The sequence below is a fragment of the Cherax quadricarinatus genome, chromosome 61 (genome assembly GCF_038502225.1).
Source record: "Cherax quadricarinatus isolate ZL_2023a chromosome 61, ASM3850222v1, whole genome shotgun sequence".
Lineage (NCBI taxonomy): Eukaryota > Metazoa > Arthropoda > Malacostraca > Decapoda > Parastacidae > Cherax > Cherax quadricarinatus.
In genome coordinates this window covers 270,838-289,068 of record NC_091352.1, presented here as the reverse complement: position 1 = coordinate 289,068, position 18,231 = coordinate 270,838, and the positions used below count along the sequence as shown (strand labels likewise).

Below are 18,231 nucleotides of genomic sequence, written 5' to 3'. Positions count from 1 at the left end.
ATAAGAGGCCATGTTTCCAAAATTTAAAACCACCTTATTAGGTATCAGTATGTCACCATTAAAGAAAAGCATCAAAAAAGCCACTTGGGTTCGGAAAATTCCTTTCCCTTTTTCTTCCCCAATAAACAATGATCTTCCAAAGATCCCCAACATCGAACCCCTATTCCCCCTTTTGACAAAGACTTTTGTCATTTTTCTCACCCTTTAAACTTGCAATTTTAACACCATTTTAAAAGAGGGGTTTTATCAAAATTGACTTGGGGAAGGGGGCCCAAAAAACTTAAGGCCTTTAAACTGACAAACCCACTACCATGTTTGGGGAGCAGAGCAGGGGATGCGCAAATTAAATTTAAAATCGAAACATAATTGCCGACATAATGGGGGGCAAATTCCAGGGCCCCAAAATTTTTCCCCCAACAAACCCGGGGAAATTTTAGCACTTAAAATTTCAAACACAACCAAAAAAAGACCAAAAGGGTTTGGGGTCCTTTAAGATGATTTTAAATTGGGAACGCCCTTCCCCTATACCACCACTTATATATCCTTCCTATGGGTATCTGTTTGGGTTAACCCCCACAACACACCCAAAAAAATAATAACCCCCAAAAAACTGGTAAAATAATTTACCAAACCCCATCCTCAAAAAAACCCCCACTTTTTCAATTTGGGGTTTTAAAATTACCCCCCGTTCAGCATCCCACTTACTACCGTGCAACCCCAATTTCCAAGGGACCTTAAATTTTATTAACCTTTACCCCAAAAAAGCTTTTATAGTTGTGACAGAACCTACAGGCACAACACCAGACACAAAATCTCATGAATTCCCGTGTCCGACTAAAATTTTTAAAAATTCCCTGCCAAAACTTAAAAACCCCCGGGAAAACCCTTTTTTTCTCCCCTGATACACCCCGTCAACTAATTAACGAATACCAATTTTGGGGGTTAAAACTTTCAAACCCCTCACCCATTTGAATTTTTAAAAGAAACTCAATCCCAACTTCAAAAAATGAATCTTAACTATCAAAGTTTTCCCGTAAAACCCCAAACTGAAATTATGTAAAAGGGAAAAAAAAACCATTTTACAATTTCTAAATTACAAACTAGTATTTAGGTCACTTAGCCTAATACAAAAATTTCATAATTTTGTAATATTTTAAAATTAAAATTTAATTTTTGCCCAAAGTTTGAAAAAAGCAGGGGGTTTATCACTTTGTAATTATTATTTTTATACATAAAACCAAAAACCCAAAATTTGTAAACTCAGAGAATTAAAAATAAAATTTAATTTTAAATAATTTGTTTTCCTCTTCCCCTCCGGCCCTTCCCTCCTCTTATATTCCCGGCCCCCTTTTCCCCCCCCCTTCTATGTTATTTTAAATTTAAAGGGCCAGGTCGGACCCAAGGTCATTATTTTTTTTTCCTTTTTTAAAAAATTTTAAAATTTTTTAAAGGGGCCATTTTTCTCCGCCAATCAGGGGGGAAAAGGTAGCTTAAAAGCAAAATACCACTAGCAGGAGCACTTAGTAAAATACACCTGTTTGTGAATTTATGAACGATGGTGCGGTAAAAGTGGAATATTCAAACGGTTTTAGGGAGAAATCCAAATATTTTTCCTCGAAGCCTTATTTTCTACTCTGGTATTTGAATAATACACATTCAACAGTTAGACATCTTTATTAAGTAAGTGAAGTTTGTTTAGGTACAGGTACACATACGTACAATTATTATATGTGAATTACCTAGGATAACCCAGAAAATCACTGACTTTATTTCCATTAGGGTATGTTTTTATTAGGCATCTTTATTACACATATGTCCTACTCCTCTACTTCTTAGTTCTGTATATCATTGATATAAATTTGTATCTGATGCTGGCCTCGAGTAACTAAGCGTATAAATGTATCTGAAGAAGGATAAAGAGGATTTTTTAACATTTATCAGAGTTTATGTGAAATTTAGTTAAAGAAAACTACTTGATTTTAGCGATAACTCTTTATAATTGAAAAATCATTTTTATAAATTCCCTATTTTTTTGTGGATTTTCTCTCGCACTTGCCTTCAAATGATTGATAGAGTAGGTGAATTGACACAATCATATGCCTTCAGTAATGGTGTACATTACGACTTTGAGTTGTCCTCTAGGAATTTGAGGGCAGTACTAAGTAAAGAACTGAAGATTGACACGAGTCAGCTCATCTATCATCACTGTTGTCATGCAGGAACAATCACATATGTGTGGCACATCTTAAAATCAGCTGACGCTTGGATGTCACCGTTGCCCGGCCTTGGCTAGGTAACAGGTACCTCAGTTGATGTAGACCTAGATAAATAGAAGTTAATAGGCTTAATAAGTTTAAGCCTGAGCTTGCTTCCACTTGCAGCTCTCAAGACTGCCATCCCCACGAGCCCCTTTGGGGCGGGGCAGATGGCAGACCAGAGGCCTAACTTCTCCCTACGAGTCCCGTGAGGGCGGGGAATGTGGCTAGGCCTGGGGACAGTTGGTCCCAAAGATGAGGGGGCACTTGTACCTCCTCCCATGGGAGACTTAGGTCTCGAGATACTCCCCAGACAGGAAGCCAAGGCCGGGTCACCACTACCTGGAAAAGACCCGGGCCGGGAGAATACCGGCGAATAATAAAAAAAATAGGCTTAATAATAATGATGATGCTGGTAATAATAATAATAATAATAATAATAATAATAATAATAATAATAATAATAATAATAACACTAATAATAACACTAATAATAAAAACACTACTTCTTCAAGACAAGTTCCCTGGCCTCCCTCTTCCAACCAGAGTGCCATTACCACATTGCTCAGACCAGAGGAGGACTCGAACTAGCGCACTCTGCATCAAAGTATACAGAATTTATACCACACAGTCAAACTCCAAATAAGTATGGGCGCCTAGCATATGCCAGGTGACAGTATATATGCGGCAAGACGAGATGAAATAAATTCAACACAGGCCGTGTGCCCCAGGATATGGAAAACAATAACTGGCTTCTGTTAGTCGCCCATACTTATCTGGGATCTGGCGGGGTGGTTTAAGTACTGCGTACTTCAAGGCAGAGCGCGCAGATGTGAAACAATGTTTGTAATAATTCCACGAGGGGAATTGAATAATAGCTCTTGACGTTTAATGTTGAAATCAACACATCATCAGGAACTGCAATGGTGCAGAAAAGAGGAGGTCCAAGCAAATACGATCACAGGGAACGCTTTTGCTGGAGTGAGGCAGAAAGGCGGGAGGTATGCCTTCTGCCTCAGAAGCTTGTGGGATAGATAAACGTGACTTTCTCCTTTTGTATAACTTACAGAAGTCTCCCTTTAAATGGACCCGTTTTCTAGAGCTGTGGAAACTCCTAAGATAATTAATTCCCACTACATTGTAAAATGCTCCAAACTTCAGAACACCCGTGACTTAACCTGATTCCTCATTTTTTCTTCTCCTCCCTCTTCCCCTTTCCTCTTTCCTTTTTTTGTCTTTCTTTCTTCTGTCGCGTGTTTCTGTTCCTTCATTATTTATTATTTCATCACTTCCCCTTCCCCCCACCTCTGTGCACTTGCCCTCCCTCTGTGGGCACCTAGCTCCCTTGCAGTGCTCCCCTTCCTTTGTATCTGACTGGCTCCTCCTTCTTAATCCCCCACTACTACCACTACTACTACTTCTACCACTACTACTATTACTACTACCACCACTACCTCTTCCTGCCTACATATAGCCGTCATGCTCTACTTCTGGTTAGTGTGACTTTGTAAATGGTCCAAGTCGGACCGAAACGTCGTCGTAAGCTCCTCTCTTCTATGTGCGGGTTATTTGTGTATAATTCCCAATGATTTCTATATACTGGTAATATAGTTATTATATATTTAAAGTTATGTGTATCGTAGCGTAGTCTGGCCGAATTTTTTGATAATTGTCATATTACGTTCGTTAGGCTACTATTACAATATCAGTGCCTGTGGGCTGGCTGCCTCACTCCAGCAAAGGAGTTCCTTGTGATCGTATCTTCAACATTGCGAGCTCCTGATGATGTGTTGATTACAACACGAAAAACCTAGAGCTATCATTCAACTACCCATGGTTGTTTTGCATCTTGTATCGCTTTTTTTTCTTATTCGCCTGTTAGCGATATATATATATATATATATATATATATATATATATATATATATATATATATATATATATATATATATATATATATATATATATATATATATATATATATATATATATATATATATATATATATATATATATATATATATATATATATATATATATATATATATATATATATATATATATATATATATATATATATATATATATATTATATATGTATATATGTATATATGTATATATATATATATATATATATATATATATATATATATATATATATATATATATATATATATATATATATATATATATATATATATGTCGTGCCGAATATGTAAAACTGGTCAATTAGCAAGAACTCATTTAAAATTAAGTCCTTTCTAAAATTTCCTCTTATACGTTTAAAGATATATTTTTTTCATTAATATTAATGTAAAAAAATTTAATTTTGCACCAAAAGAACCTTAAAAAACTTACCTAACCTTATTATAACAAGAGCAATTTATTTTAGCCTAACCCAACTAAATATATTTTAGATTTGTTTATAATAATTTAATGCTAAACAAACACAGTGAAATATATTTTTTTCTTTAGGTTCAGAATGATTTTGGTGAAATTATTGCATACACAAATTTTCACTTGTCCTATATGGCAAGATGAACGTTGCTATTTAAGCCAAGATCGCAAGTTCTGCCTATTCGGCACGATATATATATATATATATATATATATATATATATATATATATATATATATATATATATATATATATATATATATATATATATATATGCAAAACAACCACTGTGAAAGAATAGAGAAGTTCCAAGCGCTTTCGTGACTACTCACATTATCAAGGAACAATGAAAGTAAAGCATCAGAGGAAGGTATATAAAGGGGTAGCCCACACCTCACTATATATATATATATATATATATATATATATATATATATATATATATATATATATATATATATATATATATATATATATATATAATGTCCTGCCTAATAGGTAAACTTGCGACTTGGGCTCTGGTGGCTAACGCTCTCGCTTCACACTGCGAGAGCCTGGGTTCGATTCCCAGCCAGAGTAGAAACATTGGACGTGTTTCTTTCCATCTGTTGTCTATGTTCCCCATCAGTAAAATGGGTACCTGGGTGTTAGTCGACTGGTGTGGGTCGCATCCTGGGACGCTGACCTAATTTGCCCGACATGCGGAGCATAACACGGGGTTTTCTATATAGTAGTATGTCATTGTTGTCAGCTAGGACTGTATACCATGTACTTGTAGTAAATGAAGATATTATTATCATTATTATTTAAATAACAACGCTCTTCTTGCGGAATAAGGCAAGCGAAAATTTGTGTATTCAATAATTTCGCAAAAATCGTTCTGAACCTAACGAAAAAAAATATATTTCATTGTGTTTGTTTATTAAATTACTATAAGCTTATCTAAGATATATTTAGCTGAATTAGACTAAATTAAATTATGCTTGTTATAATAAGGTTAGGTAAGTTTTCTAAGGTACTTTTGGTACAAAATTATTAATTTTTACATTAACGTAAATGGAAAAAAGTATATCTTTAAACGTATAAGAGAAATTTTTAGAAAGGACTTAATTTTAAATGAGTTCTTGCTAACTGACCAATTTTACATACTCACCACGAATAGGTAAAATTACTTGGTGAAGAACTAGGTTAAACATTGAAAAAATAATTCATTAAACGTTTTCTTAATATGGCATTCATATACTTCTATGCATGATTGTGTATAAATTAAGTATTTAACATGCAGATATTAAGCAATGTTATAATATTATTATGAGATCGTACGGCAGCAGCGGGGTGGAGAAAGTGACCCTGACGATATTTTTAATTCAACACCCAGCCAGCTCTGGCAACTCACTCTCCTCAGTGTATTCTAGCTCACTTTCAGTGTGTTGAAGTCTTCACAAGTATTTCTAGCTCGCTCTCCAAAGTGTATTGAAATCACCATTAGTGCAGCCAGCTCACTCTTAGTTTGTTTGCCTCATTCTTTGTACTGTTGTGTGTGTTGTCACTCATGACGTCAAGAGAAGTGTAGCCCAGTTGGTGTACCATGATAGTGGGAAGTGATGGGAGAACACAGCTTGTGGTAGCCCTACTCTTCTTTGTGTTATGGCTTTCAGCTGTTTCAGGTAAATTCTATCACTCTGTATTCTCAGTAAGCTCCATTAAGCAATAAAATATTCTAGTTTAAGTTTACCACTCATTTGTGCCGAAACATTGTCATTTATGGTTATAACAATAAATTATACTGTGTTAGTACCTATGTAAGACAATCATTCCGAAGGAGATATAAATAGTGATTGCATTATTTAATAAAGAGATTTTAATCTTGGAAAAGCTGTTTAAAATTATTTTAAGGTTCTTTAATATTATTAGTGTTCAGCCTTTTACATCTTTAATTTTTGTCTTGTAAAAATTATTAACCTGCCTGTTATTTGAGTTATAATAATCTTTTGTAAAAATTAATTTGTGTAGTATCTCGCCAGTTATGTTCATAGCAGGTTTCAGTTAACACCTCCCATCTCTCTCTCTCTCTCTCTCTCTCTCTTTACTCGACTCTCTAATACTGGTTAGCCTTGAGAAAGCTAACTGTTACTACACGTGTGTGTTTGGGGAGGGGGATGTTGAAGGGGGGGGGTCGAGTTTCATCTGGCCCAGTATCTCTGCTGGCCGTTAATGGACTTAAGTGTTTGGACTTCTTTCCTGGCTGCGTAAGCAGTATCATACTTAGTTTTAGTTATGTATATATTCTACATCTACTACAGAATTTTCATGGGTTTTCCACTACCTGACTACTCGGGCTACATTATTATTATTATTATTATTATTATTATTATAATCAAGGGGGAAGCGCTAAACCCGGAGGATTATACAGCGCCTGGGGGAGGATGTGGAAGGCATTCAGGCTTAATTCGGGGAACTGGAGCACAGATCCAATTCTCTAAATCAAGAGCCCCTCACCAACATCAAGGAACCTTCCTTGAGGGGCTCGGGCTACAGCAATATTTCCTAACATCCCTGTGACTTTTTCTTCAAGCGGTGTCCTCGTGTTTTTGTTGCCTAACCTCTCGGAGACTCATTGTTCACCCTATCATTTCCTCTTATTATTTTGTAATTCCCTATCATGTTACCCATGGTTCTTCTGCGCTCTGATATCAGGTTTAGCTACTTCAGTCTCTCCTCGTAGGTCATACACCTTAGCTCCTCCACTAGTCTAGTGGCAAGCGTCTGCATTCTTTAAACTTCTCTACATGTGAAGGTTTCATCCAGGTTCTGAATACTTCAAGATGCCCCTGACATATGCTGTGTATAGGCTCGTGAATGGCTCCTTATTAAGATTACTGAAAACTAATTATAAATTTGCCAGATGTGTATTTGCTGCAGAGGTTATTCAGTTGTGTACCTCAGGTCATATTCTTTATCCTATGTTCACACCGAGGCCCTCCTTGAGTGAGGTTTGCAACCTGTTTCCCCAAGCCTGTACTCCATTTCAGTCTTAGTCTTTTCTCAGTTTTTATAATTTTGCATTTGCTAGTGTTAAATTGTAATAACCATTTATTAGAGAACTCTTGCAGCTTGTCCAGTTCCTTCTGTGGTCATTCCTGGTCCCCTGTTTGTATTCCTTTCATTAGGTTTTACATGTGCAAATAAGGATACCTCTAACTCTGTCATCGTATTTAAAATCGTTAGACAAACACACTGAGGCACTCACGCCATGCTTCCAGAAAGTCACTATATACAGCATGAGTGCATTGGCAACTAGCTTGCCGCTGGACCTCTCAGTTAAAACAATGGCTTGACTCCCCAGCACGACCACCCAGAGTTTAGTGCGTCACTCTCAAGCACTTTACAAATTACCGTTTGAAGATTGAGACACTTATGCAGCATATGGGAATCGTACATTCTACAAGATTGATGGACTGAACACATCGACTCCAGGCTGAGGGACTGATTACCTCATACTCCTCCTCTCCTTACGCCTTCCTCTTTGTATTGGACTGATGAAGCCACTGTGTGGCGAAACGTTTCCTGAATAAAGATTCCCATATGCTGCATAAGTGTCTCAATCTTCAACTTGTCGGTTTTTCAAACCATTCTTCACAAATTACCGTTTGTTGAGGAAGTTTTCACCACAAGTCAAATTACAGTTACTGCTTTGTAATCGTATATTGCTGAATTCAGTTTTTTTCCTGAGTCTTCTTAATCAAGGATTTACTGTGGTTTACTTAAATTTAGTCCTAAAGCATATATGTTAATTGCTGTGTGTGAATCTATTCTGCAACTCCTATTCTTCAACAGAGGTCGGTGCATCATCGTCGTCGCTGCTGCTGTACTCGACCCTCTCATGGAATGGCCTCCGGGGTAATGTCAAGTTTTCCTGGGATGGACCTGGTACCAACATCACCGTCCAGGTTGATGTAGAGATCACTGGTTTGAGCCTCGTGCCTGATCCCGAGGAATATGACTGGGCCATCCATGACTGGCCCACAAGATACGATATCAAGGATCGCTGTACAGCCTCTTCTCTGGGAAGCAGGTAAGTACAGTACAGTACAGTACAGTACAGTTTACCTGGAGTTTACCTGGAGAGAGTTTCGGGGGTCAATGCCCCCGCGGCCCGGTCTGTGACCAGGCCTCCTGGTGGATCAGCGCCTGATCAACCAGGCTGTTGCTGCTGGCTGCACGCAAACCAACGTACGAGCCACAGCCCGGCTGATCAGGAACTGACTTTAGGTGCTTGTCCAGTGCCAGCTTGAAGACTGCCAGGGGTCTGTTGGTAATCCCCCTTATGTGTGCTGGGAGGCAGTTGAACAGTCTCGGGCCCCTGACACTTATTGTATGGTCTCTTAACGTGCTAGAGACACCCCTGCTTTTCATTGGGGGGATGGTGCATCGTCTGCCAAGTCTTTTGCTTTCGTAGTGAGTGATTTTCGTGTGCAAGTTCGGTACTAGTCCCTCTAGGATTTTCCAGGTGTATATAATCATGTATCTCTCCCTCCTGCGTTCCAGGGAATACAGGTTTAGAAACCTCAAGCGCTCCCAGTAATTGAGGTGTTTTATCTCCGTTATGCGCGCCGTGAAAGTTCTCTGTACATTTTCTAGGTCGGCAATTTCACCTGCCTTGAAAGGTGCTGTTAGAGTGCAGCAATATTCCAGCCTAGATAGAACAAGTGACCTGAAGAGTGTCATCATGGGCTTGGCCTCCCTAGTTTTGAAGGTTCTCATTATCCATCCTGTCATTTTTCTAGCAGATGCGATTGATACAATGTTATGGTCCTTGAAGGTGAGATCCTCCGACATAATCACTCCCAGGTCTTTGACGTTGGTGTTTCGCTCTATTTTGTGGCCAGAATTTGTTTTGTACTCTGATGAAGATTTAATTTCCTCATGTTTACCATATCTGAGTAATTGAAATTTCTCATCGTTGAACTTCATATTGTTTTCTGCAGCCCACTGAAAGATTTGGTTGATGTCCGCCTGGAGCCTTGCAGTGTCTGCAATGGAAGACACTGTCATGCAGATTCGGGTGTCATCTGCAAAGGAAGACACGGTGCTGTGGCTGACATCCTTGTCTATGTCGGATATGAGGATGAGGAACAAGATGGGAGCTAGTACTGTGCCTTGTGGAACAGAGCTTTTCACCGTAGCTGCCTCGGACTTTACTCTGTTGACGACTACTCTCTGTGTTCTGTTAGTGAGGAAATTATAGATCCATCGACCGACTTTTCCTGTTATTCCTTTAGCGCGCATTTTGTGCGCTATTACGCCATGGTCACACTTGTCGAAGGCTTTTGCAAAGTCTGTATATATTACATCTGCATTCTTTTTGTCTTCTAGTGCATTTAGGACCTTGTCGTAGTGATCCAGTAGTTGAGACAGACAGGAGCGACCTGTTCTAAACCCATGTTGCCCTGGGTTGTGTAACTGATGGGTTTCTAGATGGGTGGTGATCTTGCTTCTTAGGACCCTTTCAAAGATTTTTATGATATGGGATGTTAGTGCTATTGGTCTGTAGTTCTTTGCTGTTGCTTTACTGCCCCCTTTGTGGAGTGGGGCTATGTCTGTTGTTTTTAGTAACTGAGGGACGACCCCCGTGTCCATGCTCCCTCTCCATAGGATGGAAAAGGCTCGTGATAGGGGCTTCTTGCAATTCTTGATGAACACAGAGTTCCATGAGTCTGGCCTTGGGGCAGAGTGCATGGGCATGTCATTTATCGCCTGTTCGAAGTCATTTGGCGTCAGGATAACATCGGATAGGCTTGTGTTAATCAAATTTTGTGGCTCTCTCATAAAAAATTCATTTTGATCTTCGACTCTCAGTCTGGTTAGCGGCTTGCTAAAAACTGAGTCATATTGGGACTTGAGTAGCTCACTCATTTCCTTGCTGTCATCTGTGTAGGACCCATCTTGTTTAAGTAGGGGCCCAATACTGGGCGTTGTTCTCGATTTTGATTTGGCATAGGAGAAGAAATACTTTGGGTTTCTTTCGATTTCATTTATAGCTTTTAGTTCTTCCCGCGATTCCTGACTCCTAAAGGATTCTTTTAGCTTAAGTTCGATGCTTGCTATTTCTCTGACCAGTGTCTCCCTGCGCATTTCAGATATATTGACCTCTTTTAGCCGCTCTGTTATTCTTTTCCGTCGCCTGTAAAGGGAGCGCCTGTCTCTTTCTATTTTACATCTACTACTCCTTTTTCTTAGAGGAATAAGCCTTGTGCATACATCGAGTGCCACCGAGTTAATCTGTTCTAGGCATAAGTTTGGGTCTGTGTTGCTTAGTATATCTTCCCAGCTTATATCGGTTAGGACTTGGTTTACTTGGTCCCACTTTATGTTTTTGTTATTGAAGTTGAATTTGGTGAATGCTCCCTCGTGACTAGTCTCATTTTGTCGGTCTGGGGCTCCTCGCATACATGTCTGAACCTCAATTATGTTGTGATCTGAGTATATTGTTTTTGATATGGTGACATTTCTTATCAGATCATCATTGTTAGTGAATATGAGGTCTAGTGTATTCTCCAGTCTAGTAGGCTCTATTATTTGCTGGTTTAAATTGAATTTTGTGCAGAGATTTAAAAGCTCGTGTGAGTGTGAGTTTTCATCAGAGCTGCCTCCTGGTGTTATTACTGCAACAATATTATTTGCTATATTCCTCCATTTTAGGTGCCTTAAGTTGAAATCCCCCAGGAGCAAGATGTTGGGTGCAGGAGCTGGAAGATTTTCCAGACAGTGGTCAATTTTTAACAGCTGTTCCTGGAATTGCTGGGATGTTGCATCCGGAGGCTTGTAGACTACCACAATGACTAGGTTTTGGTTCTCGACCTTTACTGCTAAAACTTCCACTACGTCATTTGAGGCATTAAGCAGTTCTGTGCAAACAAGTGACTCTGCAATGTACAGGCCAACCCCCCCCAGGAGTTTCACAACTGACTATAGGGGGGTCACTATATCTAATCTGCTTAATATTAACATTTCTAAGAAAGAATGAGCGAATATTAAATGTAATGTTAGTTTTTAATTTAGGAGTCGAGCGCCAAGATAAAACACATGGGCATCAAGAAAAAACTTAAATATTCGACCTCTGCAACACGATTATCCTCAAAGATTTATTAGAGGTCCCGTAGCTCGATCGCTAGCGCACTCGGCTCACACACAGGTCCGGAGATCGAATCCCCGGTACGGCTGGAAAACATCAGTCTAAAATGGGTACCTGGGTGTTAGTGGACTGGTGTGGGTCCCATCCTGGGACAACTGACCTAATTTGCCCGAAATTCTCAATATAACAAGCGGCTTTCTCTGTAGTAGTATGTCATTGATGTAAGCTAGGCCTGTATATCTTGTACATGTACTGGTAAAATTAAAGATATTATCATTATATTACAAAAGTTATACCATGAATTAAAGGAAGATCCTAGACTTCACCTTACGAAACACACGAGGCAAATGCGACAGTTATGATGGACAAGGTAGATCATACTGGAAAAAATAAACATGTTTTTTAGAAGACAAGGGAACTTGGGGGCCTCTTAAGCTGAGCTGCAAAATAGCAATGTTGATCATATACTTAGCACAGCCAGACTTTGCACGGCAAACAAATGTAATAATTAATCTGCTGTTCTTCACCTTTCTCTACCAAATAAATGTGAGCTTACTACAACTGCATGAAATGAACGTATGTAAACTATGAATGAGTTTGGCAAGGAGTGAATTCATTTATTGAAAATATATATTTTTTTAATCTTATTAATATTCATATCTGCCGATCAAATGTATTTTCACTAATATCTCGAAATCTAATTTGCACAAAAAATACTTATTCCGTGGTGTAAATTGTGTGTGTTGTCAAATGTCAAAAAGGGAATGGTTCCACCGAGTAGTAGTTGGTAACTATACCCAATACGTATACATTTGTCAGCCATAGATAATAATGCACAGTAATTGTTAATTTACAGAAAATGGGATTTGTCACGGTTGCTGGGGAGACTAACACTTCCTCAGAATTCGTCGGCAATATTCGAAACAGACCAATTGAGTTTTGTAGGCGAGAACTCCATATGGGGCCGCTCTCTCAGGATCTACGGCAAAAGCAGGAGTACCTGTTCCAACATCCATGTGAGTAACGTAGAAGGTAACTTCAGTAGGACAATGACCAGTAATATTGTAGGTTTTGTTAGGTAAGACACATATGCAACAGTTAGACAACTTTATTCCGAAACGTTTCGCCTACACAGTAGGCTTCTTCAGTCGAATACAGAAAGTAGGCAGGAACAGTAGAGATGTGAAGACGATGTAATCAGTCCATCACCCTTAAAGTCGTAGAATTTGAGGTTGTCAGTCCCTCGGCCTGGAGAAGTTAAGTTCCATAGTCAGGAACTATCTGAAGATCAAGCGACAGTGCGGAGACTTAAATACTGTCGGAAGGAGAGGTGCAGGGTAGTAGTAGTAGTAGTAGTAGTAGTAGTGAGAGGCCACTGAGAGGTCATGTCCCTCTCAGATCCTACCCTTCTCACTTGAAAAGCTTGTCCAAGGTGTTTTCTGTACCAAGATGCCACGTGTTGCAGTGTCTGACAAGATGAACATCAAAATGGGATACAATACCGACAGGTTGTTAGGTAAGACACATATGCAACAGTTAGACAACTTTATTCCGAAACGTTTCGCCTACACAGTAGGCTTCTTCAGTCGAATACAGAAAGTAGGCAGGAACAGTAGAGATGTGAAGACGATGTAATCAGTCCATCACCCTTAAAGTCGTAGAATTTGAGGTTGTCAGTCCCTCGGCCTGGAGAAGTTAAGTTCCATAGTCAGGAACTATCTGAAGATCAAGCGACAGTGCGGAGACTTAAATACTGTCGGAAGGAGAGGTGCAGGGTAGTAGTAGTAGTAGTAGTAGTAGTAGTAGTAGTGAGAGGCCACTGAGAGGTCATGTCCCTCTCAGATCCTACCCTTCTCACTTGAAAAGCTTGTCCAAGGTGTTTTCTGTACCAAGATGCCACGTGTTGCAGTGTCTGACAAGATGAACATCAAAATGGGATACAATACCGACAGGTTGTTAGGTAAGACACATATGCAACAGTTAGACAACTTTATTCCGAAACGTTTCGCCTACACAGTAGGCTTCTTCAGTCGAATACAGAAAGTAGGCAGGAACAGTAGAGATGTGAAGACGATGTAATCAGTCCATCACCCTTAAAGTCGTAGAATTTGAGGTTGTCAGTCCCTCGGCCTGGAGAAGTTAAGTTCCATAGTCAGGAACTATCTGAAGATCAAGCGACAGTGCGGAGACTTAAATACTGTCGGAAGGAGAGGTGCAGGGTAGTAGTAGTAGTAGTAGTAGTAGTAGCGAGAGGCCACTGAGAGGTCATGTCCCTCTCAGATCCTACCCTTCTCACTTGAAAAGCTTGTCCAAGGTGTTTTCTGTACCAAGATGCCACGTGTTGCAGTGTCTGACAAGATGAACATCAAAATGGGATACAATACCGACAGGTTGTTAGGTAAGACACATATGCAACAGTTAGACAACTTTATTCCGAAACGTTTCGCCTACACAGTAGGCTTCTTCAGTCGAATACAGAAAGTAGGCAGGAACAGTAGAGATGTGAAGACGATGTAATCAGTCCATCACCCTTAAAGTCGTAGAATTTGAGGTTGTCAGTCCCTCGGCCTGGAGAAGTTAAGTTCCATAGTCAGGAACTATCTGAAGATCAAGCGACAGTGCGGAGACTTAAATACTGTCGGAAGGAGAGGTGCAGGGTAGTAGTAGTAGTAGTAGTAGTAGTAGTAGTGAGAGGCCACTGAGAGGTCATGTCCCTCTCAGATCCTACCCTTCTCACTTGAAAAGCTTGTCCAAGGTGTTTTCTGTACCAAGATGCCACGTGTTGCAGTGTCTGACAAGATGAACATCAAAATGGGATACAATACCGACAGGTTGTTAGGTAAGAAACATATGCAACAGTTAGACAACTTTATTCCGAAACGTTTCGCCTACACAGTAGGCTTCTTCAGTCGAATACAGAAAGTAGGCAGGAACAGTAGAGATGTGAAGACGATGTAATCAGTCCATCACCCTACTACTACTACCCTGCACCTCTCCTTCCGACAGTATTTAAGTCTCCGCACTGTCGCTTGATCTTCAGATAGTTCCTGACTATGGAACTTAACTTCTCCAGGCCGAGGGACTGACAACCTCAAATTCTACGACTTTAAGGGTGATGGACTGATTACATCGTCTTCACATCTCTACTGTTCCTGCCTACTTTCTGTATTCGACTGAAGAAGCCTACTGTGTAGGCGAAACGTTTCGGAATAAAGTTGTCTAACTGTTGCATATGTGTCTTACCTAACAACCTGTCGGTATTGTATCCCATTTTGATGTTCATCTTGTCAGACACTGCAACACGTGGCATCTTGGTACAGAAAACACCTTGGACAAGCTTTTCAAGTGAGAAGGGTAGGATCTGAGAGGGACATGACCTCTCAGTGGCCTCTCACTACTACTACTACTACTACTACTACTACTACTACCCTGCACCTCTCCTTCCGACAGTATTTAAGTCTCCGCACTGTCGCTTGATCTTCAGATAGTTCCTGACTATGGAACTTAACTTCTCCAGGCCGAGGGACTGACAACCTCAAATTCTACGACTTTAAGGGTGATGGACTGATTACATCGTCTTCACATCTCTACTGTTCCTGCCTACTTTCTGTATTCGACTGAAGAAGCCTACTGTGTAGGCGAAACGTTTCGGAATAAAGTTGTCTAACTGTTGCATATGTGTCTTACCTAACAACCTGTCGGTATTGTATCCCATTTTGATGTTCATCTTGTCAGACACTGCAACACGTGGCATCTTGGTACAGAAAACACCTTGGACAAGCTTTTCAAGTGAGAAGGGTAGGATCTGAGAGGGACATGACCTCTCAGTGGCCTCTCACTACTACTACTACTACTACTACTACTACTACCCTGCACCTCTCCTTCCGACAGTATTTAAGTCTCCGCACTGTCGCTTGATCTTCAGATAGTTCCTGACTATGGAACTTAACTTCTCCAGGCCGAGGGACTGACAACCTCAAATTCTACGACTTTAAGGGTGATGGACTGATTACATCGTCTTCACATCTCTACTGTTCCTGCCTACTTTCTGTATTCGACTGAAGAAGCCTACTGTGTAGGCGAAACGTTTCGGAATAAAGTTGTCTAACTGTTGCATATGTGTCTTACCTAACAACCTGTCGGTATTGTATCCCATTTTGATGTTCATCTTGTCAGACACTGCAACACGTGGCATCTTGGTACAGAAAACACCTTGGACAAGCTTTTCAAGTGAGAAGGGTAGGATCTGAGAGGGACATGACCTCTCAGTGGCCTCTCACTACTACTACTACTACTACTACTACTACCCTGCACCTCTCCTTCCGACAGTATTTAAGTCTCCGCACTGTCGCTTGATCTTCAGATAGTTCCTGACTATGGAACTTAACTTCTCCAGGCCGAGGGACTGACAACCTCAAATTCTACGACTTTAAGGGTGATGGACTGATTACATCGTCTTCACATCTCTACTGTTCCTGCCTACTTTCTGTATTCGACTGAAGAAGCCTACTGTGTAGGCGAAACGTTTCGGAATAAAGTTGTCTAACTGTTGCATATGTGTCTTACCTAACAACCTGTCGGTATTGTATCCCATTTTGATGTTCATTGTAGGTTTTGTGGAAGTGGATTTACGGTTGTATTTTTCTAAATTTACTTTGACGTCCATCTCTCATCAAGGTAGGGTGACTCGAGACTGACATCAAGACTGATGAACTGAGCGCATAGACTTGAGGTACGGATTACCATAAACTGTATAGTATATAGTAGTTCTACAGTATAGAATATATTCTGTAGAGTATATATACACCATATACATATAAACAGAAGTGTGTGTATATATATATACACACTTCTGTTTTGTATATATGCTGTATGGTATACAGTATATACTGTATGGTATATAGTTCTAGTCCCCACATTATGTCCTTGTACTAAATTGATAAAGCCACTGGATGGCGAAACGTCGACAAATATAAATAACCTACATCAATATGCATCTGATTCAAATACATGCAATAAAGAGAACTCAAGTGTGTTTGAACCGAGAGATCAGTCACCTCTTACACACAAAACTCAGAACATCTCTGCCAACAATCCTAACTTATACATGAATGGTACATAATATACCAACAAGATGAATAATTAAAACATATGCAACATGTTGCATATGTTTTAATTATTAATCTTGTTGGTATATTATGTACCACAGATGTATATTATGTACCACAGATGGTCAGGGTGGAGGGCGCCCATTACAGCTAAGTAAAGTTTACGGGGTCCCGACAAATCAGGAAGGGTGATCTTTGTGGTTGAGTAGAACTTGCGTGAAAAACGAGATCTGCGAGGAGCAAGGAACACACTAAAATTAATCTTGTTGATATATACTGAGGTTTGCTAGTTAAATTTGCCACAATTCACCAACATACCCTGAAGCAATGCAGGTCACTGAACTATCTTTTAGATGACAATATCTTAAAGTATGTGGCTGACTAACCTACTAGTGCCAACTCTGAGCTGACCATGAGTGTTGGTAAGGTCTCCCTGCGGACAACCATCATCATCACATTTCTCACGACCTTCTGGGTCATACACTCGGCTCAGGAAGTTGCAAGATGGACGATCCTCTGTACAAGATGAAAAATTAGGACTCGCGAAATCGTAATAACACGATTACAAACAAATCATGGAATGGAAGGGAGAGGATGGGCTGGAACCCATAGCGGGGGAGGCCTAAAACTGAGAGGCCAGTGTGCACTGGCCTCTCAGTTTTTAATCAGTAATTTTATGTACATCAAATCTCTCAAGCTACTGGGATAGTCACAGAGATTATTCAGGAAAAAACCGGATAGGTTGACTGCAATTATTTAGATTCCAAAAAACTTTTGATAATAGATCTTCGGTAGAGACTTTTCTGAAATTGCAAAACAGAGGAATAAAAATGAAAATTATTAATCAGAGTTTCTGAGTCAATAATAAATAGAAAAATATTTACTAAGTAACGTTAGCACGAAAATCACTCCATATGAAAACAAAAGAATCGACAGGAGATGCAACATTCCCCCGATGAAAAGCAGGGGCGCCACGAGTACACAGAGACAACACAATAAGTGTCCGGGGCCCAAGACTGTTCAATTGCCTCCCAGCATACATACCAATAGACTCCTGGCTGTCTTCAAGAAGGCAGTGGACAGGCACATGAAGTCAGTACCTGACCAACCGGGCTGTGGTTCGTACGTCAGCTTGCGTGCGGCCAGCAGTAACAGCCTGGTTGATCAGACCCTGATCCACCATGAGCCTGGTCTCAGACCGGGCCGCGAGGGGCGTTGAGCACCGAAACTCTCTCCAGGTAAACAGGTAGCTCTCTCTTTCCCATTCCCAACTCCTGACATATGCAACATGTTGCATATGTTTTAATTATTCATCTTGTTGGTATATTATTTACC

The 18,231-nt window shown here is 39.9% G+C and overlaps 1 protein-coding gene across 1 annotated transcript in view; it reads left to right on the top strand.

Annotated features, from left to right (window-relative positions):
- The first annotated feature begins 6,068 nt into the window (after positions 1 to 6,068).
- Rsod (Related to Sod) overlaps positions 6,069 to 18,231 on the top strand; it is a 33,868-nt gene continuing 21,705 nt past the window's right edge. The window contains exons 1-3 of the mRNA XM_070098081.1: positions 6,069 to 6,320; positions 8,491 to 8,728; positions 12,645 to 12,804. Of these exons, the coding sequence (XP_069954182.1) occupies positions 6,242 to 6,320; positions 8,491 to 8,728; positions 12,645 to 12,804 (477 nt within the window). The 5' untranslated portion in view covers positions 6,069 to 6,241. The remainder of the gene's footprint in view (positions 6,321 to 8,490; positions 8,729 to 12,644; positions 12,805 to 18,231) is intronic.